This window comes from Eptatretus burgeri, chromosome 13 (assembly GCF_056783735.1).
Source record: "Eptatretus burgeri isolate ZD-2024b chromosome 13, Ebu_testis_v1, whole genome shotgun sequence".
Lineage (NCBI taxonomy): Eukaryota > Metazoa > Chordata > Myxini > Myxiniformes > Myxinidae > Eptatretus > Eptatretus burgeri.
Genome location: NC_140973.1, coordinates 56,701,446 through 56,724,832, shown reverse-complemented (window position 1 = coordinate 56,724,832; position 23,387 = coordinate 56,701,446). Strand labels below are relative to the sequence as shown.

Here is a 23,387-nt window from a genome sequence, read left to right as displayed (position 1 = left end):
GGTGGAGCATTAATTGCAACTCATAATGTCTCATCAAAATGCTTCTGCATAGAAGAACAGTGAAGATGGAAACAAAACAATGTCTGAAATCCTTTTTCTACCGGTCATACTATAAATACCACCCAGTGGCAAACGCCGCCTGGACACAGCCGGAGACAAACACCGCCCAGATGCAGCCAGATCCAAGCCTTCCAGAGACAAACACCACACAGACATGCCCAGAGATAAACTCCCGTATGGAGATAAACTCCCGTCCGGACACCGGACACTTGTGAGGTTAAAAACTGCCATTGTTGTACTTAACAGGTCCCTGGTGCAACATTTACAGTAAAGTTGAAGAGCATTTTACTTTGGTTGAAGAAAATTACACACAAAGACAATCGAGCAAACTATAACTGTGTTGCAATAAAATGTTGAGCTTTGGGTACAACTGCAGGTCGATGCTAAATTCATGCATGTCAGTCTACCGGCAGTTCCACCTCAATAAAAACATACAAAGATAAACTGTCAGGACTTTTTCCAAAGAAATGGTTCACACTCACCCCGATATCTCGGGAGTTGTCCACATGTACGCAGACACGGCGTGGAACCAGCCCCTTAGCACAGCTCAATGTCACACTTTTGCTCTTGTTACGATCCTCGTCTCCAGATTCCCAGAAGGTCTCTGTCGAGCCGTCTGTCAGGCTGCCCATCATGGCGGGTCGGCTCGATGTTTTTAACTCCACAGAGCTGGTGAGATCCCTCATGATGCTTGTGGCACAATGCTCCTGCTCGTGACGTGGTGGAAAAGATGGATGCCAGTCCAAAATTAAACCAAAATCTTGTACATTTATAATCCATGCTGTTGCGTGGTTGAAACGTTAGACAGAACTAGAGATAGAGAAGTTTGTTAACTAAAATGCAAACAATTTACAATCAAAAACACATTCGGCATTCAAGGATAAAGATGAATTAAGTAAAATGAAGATTGAGAAATGGAAGAGGTCTAAGACAGCCTTTTCCACAAATACTTTATCAATAGGAATGTCGGAATATGACAAAATTAATGTGGGCTATTATACGAGGGTGTGTTGAAAAGTAGCGCCTCCTCCTCTTTTTCTCCAAAACAAGTAAAGATATTCGAATGAACCAAAGGGCAGTCCACATATTAGTTTTCCCACCACTGGGTGTGAAGTTTTATGATTCTGATACACGGTCTTGGTGTTACGCCAATCAAGATGGCAGAGGGCAGCTCGACATTGTCAGTGCTGCATGCAGTTATTGAGTTGACAAACATGAAGGTGAACGTGAAGACGACTACTTCCTGCTCAATATTGTGACTGGAGATGAGAGTTGGGTGCACCATTACAATCCTGAGGGTAAGAGACAGTCAATGGAGTACTGCCACAAAGGCTCACCAGTATTAAAAAAAACCCTGTCGGGAAAGTCATGCTTACGGCTTTTGGGGATGTGAAAAGGATAGTCCATTTGAAATTCATCCCATGGGTTGCTACCATGAATTCTGAGTGGTACATTGAAACTCTGAAGGCATGGATTTGGAGGGTTTGTCCCGCCATGCAGATGATTCTCCTCCAGAAGGACAATGCATGGCCTCACACGAGTGCAAGAATGACTGAAGCAATCGGTCGCCTTGGTTTCACCACCATACAGTCCCAATTTGGCTCCGTCACATTTTCATTTCTTCCCCACACTGAAGGAACACCTTCGTGGAGAACATTTTTCTTCCGACGATGATGTGAAGGATACTGTGAAGCGCTGAGTAAGTCAGCAGGATGCACACACAGTTCTATAGTCACGTGATCACAAAATAACTTGAACGTTGGTAGAAATGTGTGGATCGCAAAGGTGATTATGTTGAGAAATAAATATGAACCATGGTAGAATAAACATTGATGTTGGTATCTGTATTTATTTCACTCGAGTTCCTTTACCTGTTTTGGAGAAAAAGAATAGAAGGCATTACTTAGCGACGCACTCATAAATATAACTAAAGCTTTAGAATCAAAAATGGAATATAAAAACTGCTCAAATTAATCAAAAAAGCAGTAATTGCATCCCTGCCACCCTACCATTTCTTCGTTAATTCGGGAGTGGAAGAGGATTGGACATTTGTACAATGGGGAACAGCTAATGGTTTCACATTGCATATGCTATGCATCCACAGATATGCCACAAACTATTCCAAATCCAGACAGCTTGAAACCTGACGCAGCCACACATCACGCACACATATTGGGGTAGCATTCACTCGACACACATGCTACTTTGTCTTCACCTGTAATTTATTTCATACACGACTGTTAAGTAGTGCTGAGAGACCATGGAAAGGAACAACAAGTTTACTGGACTGATTAAGATTTCAAAAGCAAATGCTATGGGTTCACTAAATGTTGGGAAACAGGAGTGTAATGAAAAGGTTTTCTCAAGACAAACATGAAAAGGTTACTCGTGGTGATTAAGTCATTCTTCAATAGTGAAAGCTCACTTTGAATGATTCGTGCATCAAAGGATGAAGGGAAAGGTTTGCTTTTTTGACAAATGAACTTGAGCTCATGGAGAATCTTGTGCATACATTGCATGAACGATGAAGACCGCAGGAGACCAATATACTTTTACATGAATTACAAGGACATTAGAAGACAACAAATAAACAAAGTACATGGGATTTGAACACGGAATATACTCAGATGGGAATGCCGGTTTAAAACGATGTGCTTTTTTTTTAAAACCAGATGCTGCTGCTTGGTAACCTACATCGTCATGATATTTTAGGGTATTGGCTATGGAGTTACCAACTGGTTTCTACAAGGATGTGCATTAAATATGGACTTTAGTGAAAAAAAGGTCTGAAAAACATTTTTGAAATGTACATTTTGGCATTTTTGTGTCGGTGCTGTAGGGGGTCATTCATACAACCTTCTAAAAGCGTAATTCAAACCCACCAAATTTAATGGTGTACTGATGAACCACCAAAATGCTCAGCAATCTACATAGTCATGTGTCCTTTTGACCTTCTACTGACTTAGATGAATATAAAATAACAGCAGACGGCACTTTATTGCATACAGCCACATGCCAAATAATCTGAGCTGTAGAGGATTGGATATCTGAGCCATGGACCTGTGCCAAAATGAAAAAAGAAAAGAAAAATATTTTACAAGGAGTTATTTAATCATTCATACATGGGTTACATGAAGACGCTGAAAAGCAAAAAGATATGCGATGAAACAACCCCAGAAAGGCGGTTTCGATTACAGAAAACAAAGGCATCTTGCAACGAACCTGTCCTGGATCGCCTGGGGGCTGCACCGTGTTGTTGGGCCCATCGTCCCCATCTCCCTCGTCGGACTTGGACAGAATATTGTTTATGTGATGGAACACATTGCTTTGGTGCAAAAACTGGTGATCTGATTGTCGGAACTTGAGACTCCAACACCTGCCCCAGAAAAGGAGAACCTTGAATGTCCAAGTTTGACAAAGCCACGTTAGTGCTGGACAACGCAACCAATGATTCAACTTGCACGTTGTCGAATTTCACCTGACTTCAAAATATGCATTTTATTTCAAAATCTGAGGAATTATTTATAAAATCATATGTCCAAAATTAAAGCACATGGCAAAACAAACAAACAAACAAAAAATAGCACCGCAAAGCGGGCGTAACCCCGCAGCCCCTTGACGCAAACCAATTTCAAGATGGTGGCCATATTGAAAATCGCAGCACGCCCATTTTCGAAAGGAACCTTCCTCGACTCAACCCCAACACACCCAGCAAAAATGGATTTAATCGGACAAGGCATTCTCCTTGAAATTGACGGAAAACAATTTCAAGATGGCTGCCATGGCGGCCACAGTGAAAATTGCAGCATGCCCATTTTGGAAAGGAACCTTCCTCTACTCAACCCCATTAAACCTCGCCAGAATAAAATCAATGTGTGAAGCCGTTCTCAAGTTATTGTCCGGAAACCAAATTCAAGATGGCTGCTCTAGCCGCCATATTGGATATCGGATTGCGCTGAATATCGAAAGGAACCTTCCTCTAAACAGCCCCATTATATCACACAAAAATGCAATCAATAAGTCAAGCCGTTCTCAAGTTATTGTCCGGAAACCAAATTCAAGATGGCTGCCCTAGCCGCCATATTGGATATTGGATTGCGCTGTATATCGAAAGGAACCTTCCTCTAACCACCGCCATTATACCCCCATGAAAATAAAATCAATCTGTCAAGCCGTTCTCAAGTTATTGTCCAGAAACCAAATTCAAGATGGCTGCCCTAGCCGCCATATTGGATATCGCATCACACTGATTATCGAAAGGAACCTTCCTCTACCCAGCCCCAACACACACTGCAAAAATGGATTTAATCAGACAAGGCGTTCTCCTCGAAATCAACGGAAACCAATTTCAAGATGGCTGCCATGGAGGCCACATTGAAAATCGCAGCGCGCCCATTTTCGAAAGGAACCTTCCTCTACTCAACCCCAACACACCCTGGAAAAATTGATTTAATCAGACAAGGCGTTCACCTCGAAATTGATGGAAACCAAAAGTTGACAGACGCCCGGACGCCCGCCAAATTCAAGATGGCTGCCCTAGCCGCCATATTGGATATCGGATTGTGCTGTATATTGAAAGGAACCTTCCTCTAACCACCCCCATTATACCCCCATGAAAATAAAATCAATTTGTGAAGCCGTTCTCAAGTTATTGTCCAGAAACCAAATTCAAGATGGCTGCCCTAGCCACCATATTGGATATTGCATCGCACTGATTATCGAAAGGAACCTTCTTCTACTCAGCCCCAACACACACTGCAAAAATGGATTTAATCGGACAAGGCGTTCTCCTCGAAATCGACGGAAACCAAAAGTTGACAGACGCCCGGACAACGCCTATGATGACAATACCCCTTAGCCAATCCGGGCTGAGGGGTAAAAAACAGTTCAGGAAACGGTTAAAAATAAATGCTACAATTTTTGCTATATTTTTGGCAAGATAAAAGACCAAATCTGACCATGCCACAGAGCATGATCCTTGGCATGATATTGCATGGCCTACCGGAGTGCCATCTGCTGCAGAGCGCTCCCAGCAGGCAAAGCCATCATCAAATCAGAGATGGTTTGCAAGAGTTGATGAAACTCCCGAGGAAGAGGGTGTGACGCATCTCCCACGATAAGGATGTCTGAGAGAGGGTGCTCACACACGCGTAGGTCCTGCATGGTGGAGAGTTTGGGTCAGGAAGCAGTGACCGCTCATATGCATTCTTTAGTAGGTGACGGGTTTCAAAGGACATTCAAAGTTAACACGATTAACAGTCGAAACGATTGATGAGTGGCACATCCTACTAACTGCAAATGGATATCCGATAACGCTGAGGTTCACTCCCAAACCAAATATATCTATGAGAGAGAAATGTGTGAAAAATAAATTGCAATCAAAGACTGCGAAGAGAGAAGAGGAAGAATTTTACATCGATCGAAAATTTGCAGGTGAGAAGTGGGAAAGTTGAAGAAGACCAAGAAGAAGAAGAAGAACAACAACAACGACTCCTTTTGCGTCTTCAGATGCACAGAGCTGCCGAGGCAGTTTTTTCCTTGGCTAGGGGGCACAATTCTGGATAGGACATCACTCTGACGAAGGAATACAGTTGGCTTAGTGGTAAAGAAAACGGTGCTGACAGCACAATGCAAATGATGACAGTACAAACCTGCTGAAAGCAGTAGTGTTAAGGATTTGCACTTGAAGCTTGTGGAAGGCCACTTCCAGTACAATTATGATTGTGCTATCCAAATGCCAACAAAGCCCAGCCAGCTCTGTAATAACCTTCAGGAAGGGATTCATCTGGCTGGCCAATGTAGTCCAGCATACATGCAATACCATCTATACTTCGTTGTTGACTCTAAAATGCCATTTGGGCAACTTAGAATGAGCTCCAAAATGTTTCCAGTTGTGGGAGGAGGGGGTACACAAGGGAGGAGGGGGGGAGGAGGGATGGGGGGAAGCATAACTCACCAAATCAATTCAATTTCCCATTTACTGAAAGAAGTAGCCCACAATTATGACAGTGGTAAACACCAATATTGGTATTCATCGCTGTTTAATGCCATCTGTGTCATCGATAATTAATTAATTGGTTTTTGAAGCATAACCCTCAACGGGATGTATGGCAGTCCAAGAAGTGAGGGATACACACACCCTCATTCTCCAATGGAGCAAATATATACATCAACTTTTGATAACACAGCAAAGCCTTCAGGTGGAGCAATTTCACCATGATGGTGTGGATTTTATTTAAAGATTAATGTTCCCTCAACTAACGAAGTGAAAGAATACACTACCCTCAGGTTATGAGACAGCAATCATTAATATGTTCACCACACATTTCCCCATACTTTGGTAATTTTTAACTCAGCAGGATTTGCTTGCATTTAGAAAATCTTGTTATCTACCATCTCAAACTACTTTATATTTTAATGTCAATCACTCCCATCCACAAGAAGGGTGCAAAAACTAAGCCTACCAACTATAGGCCAGTGAGTTTGCTTCCAATTACAAGCTAAGTCATGGAATCCATCATTGCTTCCGATGTAATATTTCCTGTTTTCAAGCAACCTGATCTCTGATGAACAGTTTGGGTTGTGTTCCATTCACTCACCTCTGGACATTCTGCTACTCCTTTCTCAACAATGGTTGTTGGTCTTAAATCTCAATTAAGGGGTTAGGACAGTCTCTCTGGACATATCTCGGGCATTTGACAGTTGGAATCCCGCTTTACTTGCCAACCGCTGTCTGTGGCATTAAAGGCCACCTTCATTCCTGGACTTCTGACTTCCTCCATTCACGCAGTCAATGTGTGGCCACCAATGCAACTCTCTTCTCTCCTCTCTCAAGCCGCAGTTCCCCGAAGGCAGTGTGTTGGGTCCAGTCATGTTCCTCATTTATATAAATGACTTCTCTAATGTACTGGAAACCCTCTCTTCCTTTTTACAGATGATTCGACATTGTCGGATAACACCCCATCCCTCTGATTTGTATACCTTGGTCGAGGCTCGTATGAGAGCAAACACACAACTCACAGCAAGGAGGCATGAGACAAGAGGGGCGGGAGTGGAAGGGACAAAACAGTGGGGAACAGACACATTAGGTGAACTGTGGAAGGGAGAGGGATGGGGATGGGACGGGGAACATGGCGAAGAGAAGATGGACATTTCAGGGACTTTCAGGAAGGAAAGCAGGAGAAATGAAGGAAGTGGGCTTGGGTGGATTATCGGGGGTAGAAAAGATCGAGGATTTGGATGGGGGAAGATAAGAGGTGGTGGTGAACAGCTGTTTTGAAAGCCTGGAGGGAAGAATGGGAAAGAATAGAGTGAGGAAGTTTATTCCAAAGGCGGGAAAAAAGAGGAATGAAAGAGTGAAGATGAGCAGTGATTCGTGATTTTGGTAGTTTTACCAGAAGGGGGTTGTTGGCGGACCTTGAGCGCCCTGTGGAAATGTGGTGGGGACAAATCGCAGAGAGAGCAGGGGGGGCAAGGCTGGAGAGGAGTCGGTAGAAGACAGAAAGACCACCGACCAACCTGCGGTGATTGAGTGAGAGGCCCAAAGACTCAGCTTCATTGCGGGAGATGCCGATGATCTTAAATGCCCTGGTTTCGACAGCGTTAAGCCGAGAAAGGTGGGAGGCAGGAGCACCAGCCCAAAGGGGAGAGCAGTACTCCATCAGGCTACGGACAAAAGCTTTGTAAGTGGTCAGGAGCTCAAGAGGGCTGAGGAAGGACTTAGCACGACGGAGGATTCCCAGTCGGCGACTGGCTTTTGAGGCGAGGTTGGAAATGTGACTTTCCCAGGAAAGGTCATAGCAGATAGTGAGACCTAGAAGCTTGAAAGAAAAGACTTCTTCCAGAGGATTGTTGAGAAAGTGGATGGGGGGGGTTTTGTAAACGGTCCTTTCGAAGAGACATAGTGAGAGTGTGAGATTTGTCTGGATTGAAAGACATGTTCCACGTGTTGGACCAGTTTGTGATTTTATCCAGATCTGCAGTGAGCGAAGAAGCTGCTGCTTGCCGGTCTGATGCAGACATCGCCCCTCCGTCCCTCCCTATCTCTGGAAATGATTAGACATTAGTCTCATAAATAGAACATGTCCTTCAATGCTGGAAAATCTCAGTCTTTACCCTAATGCTCAGGATAGATTGTCAAGCAAACCCACCTATCAATTTTGTTGATCATCAAATGGAAGAGATTCAGTATTGAAATTTATATGCATCACCATCAGCGATGACCTTTCCTAGGACGACCACATAGCAAAGCTGGCCTCCAAAGCCAGCTGCAGACTCGGCATCCTCTGTGAATCCAAGTCTTTCCTTGGAAAATAAAAACTATTCAGTCGACAAAACCTTTGTCCATAGCTCATTGGAGTATGGTTCGCCGCTATGGGCTGGCGTCCACAACATCTCATTTGTCTCCACTGGATTCTGTGGAATATAAAGCTCTCAAAATATTTGAATCTCACGTGAAAAGGCTGAAGGACAAGGTCTGTTGCTTTTACATCGTTGATAGGTGGGTAGTCTCTCTGTTTTCTACCGTCTATTCTATGATATTACTACCCTGCTCTCTTTCCTCCAACCCTCAAAATCTACTCTAGAATGTACGTGTTCTTCCAGTAATCCCCTCCTTAGTCCAGGCAAACTAACTTTTGAAATGGAAAAAATTGCAACAGATTTTATTAGGGCACAGAGGTTTTCTATGAAGTGTCCTGAATAACATACTAAAAGTCCTAAGAAATTACTGCTGCAGAAATCGGTTATATATGCAAAAATCCATGATGGCCACCATAAATCAATAATGTCTCATATCTCCACCATCAGAAAAGATATTTGAATGATTTAAAATGCTATTATAGGTTTATTGGACATGTAGAATCATTTAGAATAGTTTACAACTTGATTGGATGCAAAAGTCATGGAAAAAAATCCAATATGGCCACTAAAAATCCATATCTTATTATATATTTGCATGCTAATCTTCACTAATCATCAGTTTGCTATATTTCAGGTATTTATTACTGAAATATGAATCATAACATTACCTGGTGGTATCTATTTCCTTCAATGTATGTTTAATGTCTTATTTCAGGCAGGCTGAAGAAGTGAGATGTCGTCAGTAACGAGACAGACGTGTTGCATATGTGAAGAATCAACCGGCGATGGAAAGCCGACCGTTGTTCTACAAACGAAGGGCAGTGAAGGGGTGAATCATGCAAGTGTACAGCGTGGTAATGATTTGAAAACTGTACCAGGGGAAGTAGTACATGTTGAATGTCGCCATACATATTGCAAACCAGATAACATTGAACATGACATAGCATCTCGTCAGCATCAATCAGAAAATCGATCTGATCTCCGTTCATTGCAACCGGCATTCAATATTCAAGAACATTGCTTATTTTGTGGACAATCTGCGAAAAATGACAAGAAACGGAGAGACATTGATGTGTTTCAAGTTAGAACATATGAGTTACAAGCCAGTGTGCTTCAAGCTTGTAGTTCTAGTAAAGACAAGTGGTCTGATGCGGTGTATGGCAGAATAGCATTTGTGAACGATCTGCATGCAGCAGACACAATATACCAAGCGAGCAGCAGCATTCCTAGAAGTCGCACAATTCCTAGAAGACGATGACAGGGACAAGCTACCATCAGTGAACTTGTTACGAAAATGACTGAGGATCTCGTGGACACAGGGCAGGATCCGTACAGTGCCAAATACATGAAAATTAAAATAAAGGAACATTTTGGTGACAGAGTTCTAATGACAGCACGTGGTGCAAAAGACTGTGTTGTGACATTGCGTGACACTGCGAGTTCCATCCTGCATGCATTTCATAAGCAATGTAAAGCTGAAAATGCTGAAGACGAGAAACATAGCATCGTTGAAACTGCTGCAAAACTCATTGAGAGTGACGTCAAATCTATGGAGACCTCACATGATTTCTACCCAGAAATAGAAGATGTGGAAAATGAAGAACGTGCTCTGAACTATATTCCGAAGTCACTACAAGTACTGTTGAGGACAATGTTTGCTGGACAGAACATTGACGTGAAGCTTGCTTCGATTGGTCAGTGTATCATGCAAGCAATACGGCCAAGAGCCATACTAACGCCTCTCCAGATAGGCCTTGGGGTGCAAATGCACCACCATTTTGCGTCACGCTTCTTGATAGACACACTTCATGGGCATGGCTTCTCATGCTCATAGATGGAGGTACAGAGGTACGAACGGAATGCAGCAGTTACCCAAGGTATTGTCATTCCTGGGTTCACATCAGAACACACTATGCAATATATTGCTGACAATGTGGATCACAATCTTGCCACTGTTGATGATACAGGTACCTTCCATAGAATGGGTATAATTGCTGCAGTCACGCCAGGAACACGAGCCAATAAGCATATTCCCAAAGCAAATGTGACCGCTGCAGACATTGCTGCTGTTGGTCGCATAAACATTCGGTACTTCAAGATCCCTCCAGCATTACCACCTTTTACATATCTACCCCTTGTATTGTTGGAGGCAGAAGATCCAACAGCACAGCTGGATGTCCGATGGAAGAGCTCACTACGACTTCATTCTCCAAGACCAGCATGGGCTGGTATGATGCAGATGTTGCATCATGGTCAACACCCAGGAAAGGCCTCAGTGATGTTCTTGCCAATGATTGATCTTGATCCAGGCGATACATCATGTATCTACTCTACACTGCATTTCGTAACAGCTCAGGCGAAGCGATATGGAGTCACTCCAGTCCTGACATTTGACCAGCCCTTATATTGGAAAGCGATGATGATTATCCGATCTCAGCCCGATGACAGTGATCTGAAGTGTATGGTTCTGAGGCTTGGTGGGTTCCATATGCAGATGTGCTTCTTAGGCAGCATCGGACACCTGATGGCCGATTCAGGACTACAGGAACTCCTCGAGATGGCATATGCTAGCAACACTGTTGACTGGCAAAGCTGTGTCAAGGGCTGTCCGTGGTCACCTGCTGGTAGATGCTGCACTCAATACCATTCTTGTGGCCGATACATACAACGTTCCAGTACCAACTAAGCAGGAAGTTGATGACTCCGAGGCTGTAGGTGTTCTACAAAATCCGGAACAGTCAGATGATGATGAAGAGACACACGATTTAGATACAGACACCATCACGACTGACTTGACTGCAGCTGCGGAACTGTATGACCTAGCAATGTCGTGTACATTCTCTGTGGAAGAGGTGTGTTCATCAGAAGCGTTAGTGCGAATCCAAAGTAAAGTGAATGGGAAGAAGGAAACGATGACTGGGCGCACAGCAACCCTATGGTTACAGTATCTGAAGATGGTGGATATCTGGCGAAGGTTTCTCAAAGCAGAGCGAACAGGAAACTGGAGATTGCATCTTAAGTCAGTACGTGAAATGCTACCCTACTTTGCAGCAGCTGGACACAGATTATATGCGAAGTCTGCATATGTATATCTGCAAACGATGACATGCTGCCCGAAACCAACCCCGATATACATCAGAAATTCGAGGAAGGGTATCATGTAGTGAGGCGTAGTGACAGATACTGGGGAGGACTGTTCACAGACCTCATCATAGAGCAGGTGCTAATGAGGAGCGAAAAAACGCATGGAGGCCTGACACGAGGAAAGGGCATGACCGAATCTCAGTGCCTACTGTGGGTCATGTCCATATTCCATAGACAAGACAGTCATACCATCTCTCACCATCACCAATTCTGTCCCAAAATCTTCATTACCCCCATTACCCTTTCCTAACCCAACCATCTTACTTGCGAGTTTCAGTGCTTCCTCCTCTCCTCCTTTTCTTCTTTTCCTGTTTGTTCATATTTTTAATGTTTGTCTCACTGTCAATTACACTTTGCTCTTCCATGAGCTTCAATCTTGTCAAAAAAATAAAAAAAAAAATAAAAAAAAAAATAAAAAAAAAACAGCCCGGCTTTGAAAGTAATCACTTATCATCAGATCATTTTGATTGTGAGGGTATTGATTACAAATAAATTGCTTCAACATGCTGCCTTGTGACATTTCCAGGAAAACTGTTTTACAAACCAATAACTTATTCCCAAAATTATAAAAAGTGGAACACCAAGCAATGTATGTGTGAACACAAATCAAACGCCACTGTATAAACCATACACAAGGACATTGCAAGACAAAGGCCTCCCTCAACTCTTATAGAGATGGGTGTTTGGTACACACACCACACTTGCCAAATAAAGGTTGGCAACAGAAAACAGCCATGTGACAGAAACACACACCAGTCAGCAGAGAAAGAATTAAACCAAACAGCCAACTCTAAAGCCACAAATATAATTTACAAACAGCATAACGTGCACAAGGCCCATTTCAATTCCGAAATAAGTAAAGGATACCTGCTCCGCATACTCCTTGCCCCGTGTTCCATCCTCATCTTCCCGCTCGTCGAACCCATCCATGACCACCGGATTCAAAGACGCCACAAAGTTCCACAAAATGTCATGCAGAGATGTTGTTTGGACGACGCTGCACAACAGCCAGTTGAATGCCTAACACAACCATGGCAAAAAGAAAGCCTCTTAGATTCCTCTCTTTTGTGGAACATTAACAATAATGGGTGTAATTATAAACAGCGAACTAGAAGAGAGTTCTTAGAACACCTTACTCCACGCAGTCATGAGAAAGAAGGGCATGGGTGGGGTCTGTGAGCAGCAAACTTGATTCGTTGTGACGATTTAAAACGGCAAAATATTTTGTTCAAGTCCTGTACAGCTAAACGGAAGGGTTTTGAAAGTGCCAAAAAGGTGATTTGTGTTCTACAGTGTTCAAGTATATAATTAAATTGAAATAAAATAAGGATTTTATAGGTTGTAGACAAAAAAAAATTCCCGAAGTTTACCGTCATTGATACAGCGTCTTTTGCACCACCTTATTTAACAAAAGTTTGGTGCTTTTGCGAGATGTTTTCTCATTTTCTCTTCATCAATTGTCAGTGGGTGCATTTCCTCTAGTTGTTGCTTTCTCTTTTCCAAATGCCATATTCAATCTGCTTCCTTGTTGTGTTCTTTTTCATCTTCAAATATACCTTTCCAAAATTTTGAGATCCTCTTTATTAGGGGGGCTTGTCACATTTTGTTTCTGTTTTCCTAGCTCTCGGTAGAACTTTTATTGGTTGTTTTCAAGCTGTTTATTTTGATTTATTCTGTTATTGGCCTCATCATAGTATTTTTTTTTAATTTTCCCTGCTATCTGTTGTATTTAATAGGACCCAAATGCATCTGTGGATATCCTGCTGCAGTTGGTTAACCTTTCCTAGGAGGTTGGTAGCAGGATTTGCACTCTGGCCACCACAAAACACTTCACTCCACAAAGCACAATGTAGTGTGTGTCGGGGTGGTGCTAAGGTGTCATCCATTAGAGGGTGTTCTCCTCGGCTTAACCTGAGGCGGCCCCTTAGGGTGGGTGCCTGGAATGTTCTATCCCTGGATGGGCCAGGCATCTGCCTGGGGGATGTCCAGACGGAGGTCCCTGGAGTACCGGCGAAAAGTGGATGCGGCAACACGCTGTAGCGCATGCTCCCTATGTATGTATGTACGTACGTACGTACGTATGTATGTATGTATGTATGTATGTATGTATGTATTTTAACACATTACATTATTCATGCAGGTTGTTTGTGTCCTTTATGACGTCATAAAAAACGGTAAGTTTCCTGTTTAGAATGATTTTCAATTTAGTTGTTTCACTGCCAGACAGACAGACAGACAGACAGAAAAAAAGTTATCACTCCTCTCTGCAGATGTGCAATAGGGACGAATTCAGAACCAAATTTTGCTAAACTACAGGTTTGTTTTCCGATTCATGTTCAAAATATAATATTCAATTGAAATTCAATCATAAACTGACATTTGTCGACAGACAGACAAAGTGAAACAATTGCTTAACCCCACTTTTTGCTTCGCATTCGTGGGGTCATAAAGAGACTCCATCCCCTCAGCATCTAAGGATCATAGGATTGGCTTGCACATGAGGAAACGGTGAAGCTTTTCCCCCTAATAACAATGCAGAGCCTCACTGAAGTAAATAGATTACAGTAGACCATCGCTCAGAACATATCTTGAGCTTACGATACAGTATGGCATCTTGCCTTGCTCTCCAAACTGTCTTGCCTATGGAATCGAAGGCCAACTCCACTCTTGGATGACTGACTTCCTCCCCTCTCATGGACAACATGTGGCTCTCAACAGAAATCTTTGTTCTCCTCTTCCTGTCAAGGCTGGGGTGCCCCAAGGCAGTGATCTCGGTCCCATATTATTCCTAATCTTCATTAATGATATCACTGACTGGAAAATCCTCTCGGTCTCTTTGCTGATGACTCAACTCTCTGCTGTGACATCCCCATCCTTCTGACAGACAGGCAACAGCCTCTTCCCTCTCTTCAGACCTTGACAAAAATCACAAAACTGGTCCAACACTTGGAAGATGCCCTTCAATCCTGAGAAATTCCACACACTGACTCCATCTCTCTGAAAGGACCATACCACAAATGCTCCCATCTACTTTCTCAACAACCCTCTCAAAGAGGTTCAGTCACTCATACTCTTGAGTTTCACTCTCAGCCATGATATCTCTTGGGCTACATGTCAAAGTTGGCCTTCAAAAAAGATGCCGACTGAGCATCCTGAATCGTGCAAAGTCCTTGGCACACCTGAGCTCCTATCCACCTACAGGGCTTTCATCTGCAGCTTGATGGATTACTGCTCTCTCCTCTGGGCTGTCAACCTTGCCTCACATTTCGCTCAGCTTGACGCTGTGGAAACCACGACTTTCAAGATAAATGGAATCTCTCGCGATGCAGCTGAGACGATGGGCATATCACTTCACCGTCGCTGACAGGTCGGTGGCCTCTCTGTCTTCTTCCACATCATTTCTGGTCTTGCACCCTCAGCCCTCTCTGTACTTTATCCCCCTTCCCCTCCTCCCTCCCCAAGGTATCTAGAGGACGCATGGGGTCCACCAGCTACTGAAACTGTCTAAATCCAGAACCACTACTCACCTCCACTCATTTATTCCTCTTTTTTCCAAACTGTGGAAACACCTTCCACACCCTCTTCAATCTAATTCTTCCCTCCAGGTCTTCAAGACATCTGATCACCACCATCTCAAGTCTCCCCCCCCCCCACTCCTCAATCCAAAACCATGATCTATTTTCTATACTTGTTAAAGCACCACCCACCCCTCCCAAAATTTTGCTTCTGTATCCATCTTATCCACCCCTTGCATTATCCCCTACCACTCATCGTTACCAACATCCCTTATTTGTCCATCTCCATCTACTTTCTCCCTCCACCCTACTTCTGGCATTTCCCTTTTCTCCTGTTGTTACCTTTGTTATGTTGTGGCCTGATATGTTCTGTGTCCTCGAACTTCCATGAGCCTTGACCATGTACTAAAACAAAAAAGGCCGTTTACATTTATTTTGTCCCTTGGGCCTACTGTTGGCATTTCCCTTTTCTCTTTTTGCTGTTCCTTTTGTTATGTTGCGTTCTGATCCATTCTGTATTCTCGCTCCTCCACGAGCTTCGACTCTGTATACAAAAATATAAATTACAAAACAGGATTAATAGTCTCCAACTTGGACATAATGAAAGCAAGTACAAAATACAAATCAACTCAAGGTTAAATTAGACTAAAATGTGATTGTAAACTTCAACAAAGCTAAAGTCAGCTGGCCATGTTAGTTGAGCCCCACAGGCCTTGCAGAACACATCAAACCACAGGTGCTGTGGGCAAATGCACATTCAGGAGCAGGTGTGAATCACAACAATAATCTACATTCAAGGTACACAATCAACTTATGCAGTTAAATTAGGTGCTAAAATGCTATGCTGACATGAGACATCTTTGAAGAACTGTGTTTTAAAAGGAAAATTGGGGGCACGATACATATATACATTTTTTTGTATACCTTGTCGAGGCTCGTATGCGAGCTAACACACAACGCACAGCAAGGGGGGCATGAGACAAGAGGGGCAGGAGTGGGAAGGACAAAACAGTGGGGAACAGAGACATTAGGAGATCTGTGGAAGGGAGAGGGATGGGGGAGAGGGATATTAAAGTTAGTCTGCATCCTGACGCCCTTCAGGAATGGATGAGGTTGATTGCTGGCTCTAACCAACCCAGTGTACATGACCTCTTGACTTGTAACTGACCACTAACCTGCATTGCAAAGACACGACATGCAGCCTTGCGCAGACCATGCCGCATGGCAGTTTTTAGTCCATCCAAGTCATGGCGCTGGATAACAAATGCCAGCACTGGGGAACTGAAGGCCCGGTCACCTCCGTTGCTGGCAGGCGCACGCCGTGCCACGACCAACCTCGCCAACTCAGGTGATGGATGACGAAGCAAGGACGAGCCACCTTCTGCAGAGCAACCAAAACTGTTACGACTACTCTTACTCCCATTCATTCAATAAACTGAGTCAAGGCTACCCTCGGAAGACTTCTCAACTGAGGGAATGCCCCAGACTCTTGCAAGGCCACCAGTTATCCCTAATTTAAAGGAAAAAAACACTTGCGTGTCTCTTCAAATAAAATCTTGAAAAGAAATTTGCAGCACATGATTTACAAATTACTGGTTTTGTAAAAGTTGGGTAAAGCAATCGATTGCCAATTGGACCTTGAGAAGCACCTCAATTGCATAAAAAGGGAGAAACTAACAATACTGCATTGATTTATTGCAACATTGCTGGTAGGATAGGCAACATCCACCACCCCCTCATAGGTCCTTCCTCTCTGGCCTTCCACGTTATTCAAACGTTTCCCAGGAGTATTAATCTGGATTTTGAATGGAGGTCATGGAGGCAAGTAACATCACACGTTGGCATAAACAATCAGTTCCACATAGCATGTACAGGGTGTTCCAAAAAGACCTGGACAACTTTGGTTGTTAATATATTGAGTACCACAAATGATACGATACCCTTCGTTTCATTTGATACAGAAACTCATTACATGAAGTTTTCTTTGTTTTCAGGTCTGGTGGTTTAATGTAAAAGAAAATAGTGACTCCACAGGAGAAAGCTCAGTGCATCACATGGTTCATCGATATGAGATCCGACACGTAAGTGTGGAAGAAAAATAATTATACAGTATTCATGTACTCTCAATTATAATTGTTGCTAGTGCTTTATAAATTTAATTTTTTATGCTATAGTCAAATTGGTTGTCAGTTATGTTTCCCTTTACCCAAGTCTTTTGACCTAAATATTGATAAAACGAATATCTTACTATGAAACAAGGTGACCCGGTTGATAACACTGCAACTTTTGCCATTATTATGTCATTCTCTTTCCACCCAGTGGACACATATTACAGTTTGAGTTCTTTTGCCTAATGCTTATCAGACCCAGCTGTAGGTCATCATGCTCTCTCTTTGTTCTCCCACTTTGCCTCCACTCCTACCAAAGTATATATATATATATATATATATATATATATATATATATATATATATATATATATATATATATATATATATATATATATATATATATATATGTTGTTGTTCGTCTTTCGGCTGCTCCCGTTAGGGGTCGCCACAGCGGATCATCTGTTATGATCCGCATACTGATTTGGCACAGGTTTTACGCCGGATGCCCTTCCTGACGCAACCCTGGTCGCCTCTTACGACGCAGGGATAAGGGTTGGGTTTCGCCATGACTCCGGGCTGCCATACACCCTCTCATAGCGCGGCCCAGCGCAGAGCTCCCGTCCTCAAGCGATCCTCCAACCCAAGCCTCCGAGTAGCCGGATTACAGGCGCACGCCACTACGCCCGGTTTAAAGTATGTATGTATGTATGTATGTATGTATATATATATATATATATATATATATATATATATATATATATATATATATATATATATATCAGGAAATGTAAGCTTAGTTGAGTGCAAATCATTGTGGATGTTTACATCACGTGTGTTTTGGACTCCGTGGTACCGCGCATTAAATGTTCTTTGATGAAATGTACTTTTCCTTGTTGACAGTGGATTATTTGGGTAAAGAGAAGATTGATTAATAGGATTTACACCGAGTCGGTTAACAACAAATTCCACAACATAAGTTCAACGTAATTTCTGTGCAAGGTATGGAAGGAATCCGTCATCACGGACTACTATCAGAGAGTGGTCCAAGAGGTTTAAGGAGACTGGAAATTGTCAGAAACAGAAAAGCACCGGTCGACCAAGCACAAGTGCTGCAGACGTTGAACGAGTGTGTGAATCATTTCAACAAAGACATCAATCAATTCGCCAAGCATCCAGAGAACTGGGACTATCAACCATCACTGTAAACAGGATTTTGTATAAAACACTGAAGCATTATGCCTATAAGGTGCAGATTCTGCAGGAGCTCAAACCAAATGACTTACTCAAACGCAAGGTGCTTGCCTTGGAAATTCTGTCTCATAAAGGATGACGAAGATTACCTGAAAAAGGTCATGTTCACAGACAAATCTTGCTTTCATGCATCTGTGAAGGTCAACCGGCACAATGCGAGGATCTGGGGCTCTAAAAACCCCCACGTCGTCATCGAACACATATGCGACAGTCCAAAGGTCAATGCGTGGTGTGGCCTTCTCCATGACTGCTTGGTGTGTCCGTTTTTCTTAGCGGAGGATACAGTGACCTCAACAATTTACATGAACATGTTGAAAGGATTCCCCTTCCCAAAGACTGAAGACTTGCAACCCGATATCATTTTTAAACAGGACGGTGCTCCCCCTCATTGGGCCTGAGTCGTTTGAGCCGTCCTGAATGAAACATTTCCAGCTCAATGGATTGGCTGAGACAGACCAACTGCCTGGCCCCCATGATCACCAGAGATAGCCCCCTTTGATTTTTTTTTTCTGTGGGAATTTATCAAAGATGTTGTCCACAACACCAAGGTGGCAAACCTGCAGGATTTTCGTTATTGGATGAAATAAGCATACGCACTGGTGGATGCAAACATGCTGGGCCAAACATGGCAAGAACTCGTGTACTGCCTTGATGTCCTGCACACGAAAAACGGAGCTCACATTGTCGTGTTTTGATGGTGTGCACAAAACTTTATGAGTTTCTGTATCATATAAACGAAAGGGTATCGTTGTATCATTTGTGGTTCTAAATATATTAACAACCAAAGTTGTCCACGTCTTTTTGGAACACCCTGTATTTCAAGTGGCATATACACATGGCGTATCGATTATTTATCCACATATCCACTGCACTTACGAAATTTGCAGGCACATTTACCTGCATCGCCACTGTTCACCCTTCGTCGGGTGGCCACCTTCATTCGCACAGGGTTAGAGCTGGGCTGTTTGTCATACTCTGAAGCCACTACAGAGTATGAGCGCTGAAAGACCACACGCTTCGTCCCATCACTTTCCGCCACTGGACTTGTCTCAAGGCTGTCGCACAGTTGGTAGATCGTATGGAAAGTATAAGGAATAGGTTGTCTTCAGTTTTCATGCAGAATAAGGGACAAAGCAGCAATAAAATTAAAGTACAAGATGCATGTCGAAAAGATAAAGAGAACAAGAGAGCGAGGTCAAACGACAAACCTAGGTGGCAGAGATTTCAAGTTTGGCTCCTGGATGGTACAGGTCTGTGGGCTGGCACCAGGAGTGACTGAGATAAAGGGCACTGTATGAGTGCAAGAGCGCAGAAACTGCGCCTCATCTTGGTACAGCTGGGGGTCCTGCCCACCTTCCAATACTTCAGCGTGATGTTGCCTGAATAAGTGGGGAAGGACAGGGAAGGTATCTTATTTTGTCATGATTACAGCCCATGTGGCCTCACAGAAAATACTATATACTGTACATGCCTTTAAAGATTAGTCGAGTATATTCCATCAGAAAACGATTTTATAGCAACGTGTCTCTCCACACAGTTCGGAACCATTCAATCTGTCCTACAAAGAACCAAGGCCCATCATCAGACTCACCTGTGATCCTAAATATCCAGCCTCTAATCATCCTCCAAAGCCTGGTGGAAGCTAGTCAGGTGCACACCTGTTACACATTACTTCCCTCCGAAAGGATGGACTCATGCTGGACACTGCTCAAGAAAAAACAGTTATTGAACTCCATCTTCACTCAAAAGGCCAAAGTCCAAAATCCATCCCTTCCTCTCCATTGCAGAATATTCCCTACAGCATATTGACTTCTCTCCGGCCATAGTGGAGAAGTTTCTCAACTGGCTTGACATCTTCCGCAACCAGTCCAAATGGCACAAGTGCTCTCATACTCAGCAACTCTGCTTCAGTCCAATCATACCTCATCTCCTCTCCCTTTCACAAGTCCTTGTGGGATGGGCAACCTCTCCAATTTTGGAAAGTTGCAAATATCACTCCTATCCCGACGAAAAGTTGCAAACCGGATCCCCCTTATCGACAAACCAATCAACCTTATTCCCATCAGAAACAAAGGAATTGATTTCATCATTACAACCGACATGAGGAACCACATTTTCTCCAATGTGTAAATCTTTGACAAACAGTTTGGCTTCTAACCTAGCCATTCCTGTTCGAATACATTACTCCTGTGAGAGAAGTGTAAGGATGCTCTGAACAACAAGCAAGAGGTTGGAACCATCCCTCTGGATATTTCTCAAGGCTTTGACACTGTCTGGCATCCAGCATTGATTTATAAGTGGTCATGCTATGGTATTCGGGGGCCCCCATTTAACTAGTTGCCCGATTTCTTCTCGAAATGGAAACAATGGGTAGCCCTTGACGTTGTACTTTCTCATGACCATTCCCTTTAAGATGGGGTTCCACAAAGCGGCATCAAGACTTGCGTTCCTGATCTATAGTAATTCATCAGATACCTTTAAAAAAACAACTTCACGATTTTGCCAATGATTCCACCTGGTCTGGAATCCTTTTAGTCAGACCTGGACAAGATAACCTGCTGGTAGGCTACTCAGAACATGGCCTTCAATGCCAGTAAGCAGTGTTCAACACTAAGTTTTTGTGGGGGTTGCCTTGCAGGGGCGTTTTCATAAAAAAAAACCCCCCAAAAAAACTTTGGTTGCCTGAAAAAAAAAATAGTAATAAAATGAATCAATTTTTTTTTTTAACTCATTTTCTGATTAACTTCCGCTGCAACAAATGAACAATTATACATACCAATAGCTGGAAAATGGGAGAGAGCAAGGAGTGCTTATAGAAGCAATGAACATGACGGATGAACATGAGAACCCCTTTTATCATCTGGTCTATCAGCAGGAACACATTCCTCTCAATGTTCTACTTCAACACCTGGTCATTCAGCAGCTGCAAACATGAATTGAGAGAGCCTCTTCTGACTCATCGACACTTCAGCTGTTGAAAATTATCTCTCGAGATGAAATGAAATTTGGCGTGGCACAGGTTGAATCTCATTCATTATTCACTCTTCTCCCTTATATAGAATGTTCATGAAAATGTACTTGCATGAGCAAATTTCCAATCCTGTTGGCATTTTGAAGGAATCAAATTTTGTTTTTTTTTTCTTCTTTTTTTTGTGGGGGCCTAAAACTTCCCTGCACCCATTAAGGAATTGCATCAGGGATCATTTAATACTAAGCTTCGGCACTATAGAGCGAATTAAAAGATATCCCCAAATATCCAACTTTTTTTCTCAAAATTATCAAAAAAATACATTGTTTGCCTAAAGCACTCCCTGGCACACACTGATGGACCTCTGCAAATTTGACGAAGATCCATTTGGCCATCTCTGAGAAAAATGGTGACACCCAAGTGATGGAACCAAGTTTGATTATAGAAACGTATATTTATGTCCCATCCGTGTTTACGTAATCTCCACTTGGGATGGATTCAGTTCCCTTTTGACGGTGAACGTGTACTCATGTGACAAAGCACGGGTTTTTACCATCATATTCGAGTGATTTAAAATAAAGTTATGAGTTACTTAAACCTCAATTGTTTGTAAGCTGCTTGGAACATGTTTTTTATTTTAAGAATCAGAACACAAGGGCTGTTCCAGGATAGTAAAACAAACATACGTCATGCTTGTCTTGCTGGTGTGGCCAAAAATAGCCGCCATGTCGAGGTCGCATCACACGATCTGTCACTGGCTCTCAGGCTTTGCTCAACTCTTCCAGATGTTCACTCATGTTGGAGGCCAGAGCAGAAGCAGCTGAGGCTTCTGTCAGAGTTGCCATGGGATGTAAATTGGACGTAACTCAATTGATACAGTGCCTTCAGAAAGTATTCACACCCCTCGACTTTTGTCACATTTTGTTGTGTTACAGCCTGAATTGAAAATTGATTAAATTTAACTTATTTGTTACCGATTCACACAAAAACACCCCAAAATGACTAAGTGAAAACATGTTTTTCGAATTTTTTTACAAATGAATTACAAATGAAAAGCTAAAATGTCTTGCATCAATAAGTATTCAACCCCCTGAGTCAATACTCCTGTCAAAGCGCATTTGGCAGCGATTACAGCTTCGAGTCTCCTTGGGTATGTCTGTATCAACTTTGCACATCTGGATTTGGGGATTTTCTCTCATTCTTCCTGGCAGATTTGCTCAATCTCTGTCAAGTTGGATGGGGAACGTCGGTGAACAACAATCCTCAAGTCTTTCCACACATTCTCAATGAGATTCAAGTCTGAGCTTTGGGCCACTCAAGGACGTTCACGTTCTTGTTCTGAAGTCATTCCAGTGTTGCTTTGGCTGTATGCTTGGAGTCATTGACCTGGTGGAATGTAAATCTTCACCCCAGTCCAAGGTCTTTTGCACTCTGAAGCAGGTTCTCCTCAAGGATTTGCCTGCATTTGGCTCCTTTCATTGTTCCCTGTATCCTTAGAAGTCTCCCAGTCCCTGCTGCTGAATGCATCCCCATAGCATGATGCTGCCACCACCATGCTTCATGGTAGGGATGGTGTTAGATGGTTGATAAGCTGTACTCGGTTTCTACCTGAAGTAGCGCTTTGTATTCAGGCCAAAGAGTTAAATTTTCTTCTCATCAGACAACAGAATCTTTTGCCTCGTGCTCTCAGAGTCTTTCCCATGCCTTTATGCAAACTCCCGGCGTGCTGTCATGAGCCTTTTTCTCAGGAGTGGTTTGTCTTGCCACTCTCCCGTAAAGCCTAGATTTGTGAAGTGCTGCAGAGATTGTTGTCCTTCCGGCAGGTTCTGCCATCTCAGTCAAGGAACTCTGTAGTTCTGTCAGAGTGGTCATTGATTTCTTGGTCACCTCCCTGACCAACGTCCTTCTTGCCCAGTTGCTCAGATTGGTCGGACGGCCAGCTCTAGGAAGAGTCTGGGTCGTTCCATATTCTTTCCA

At 43.0% G+C, this 23,387-nt stretch overlaps 1 protein-coding gene across 11 annotated transcripts in view; it reads right to left on the bottom strand.

Annotated features, from left to right (window-relative positions):
• MYCBP2 (MYC binding protein 2) overlaps positions 1–23,387 on the bottom strand; it is a 342,387-nt gene that overhangs the window by 61,346 nt on the left and 257,654 nt on the right. For all 11 annotated transcript variants that reach the window (XM_085852542.1, XM_085852550.1, XM_085852551.1 and 8 more), the window contains 7 exons: positions 19,651–19,821; positions 19,340–19,497; positions 16,256–16,461; positions 12,433–12,585; positions 5,063–5,217; positions 3,283–3,436; positions 543–767 (listed from right to left, as the gene is read on the bottom strand). In XM_085852542.1, coding sequence (XP_085708668.1) covers positions 543–767; positions 3,283–3,436; positions 5,063–5,217; positions 12,433–12,585; positions 16,256–16,461; positions 19,340–19,497; positions 19,651–19,821 — 1,222 coding nt within the window. The remainder of the gene's footprint in view (positions 1–542; positions 768–3,282; positions 3,437–5,062; positions 5,218–12,432; positions 12,586–16,255; positions 16,462–19,339; positions 19,498–19,650; positions 19,822–23,387) is intronic.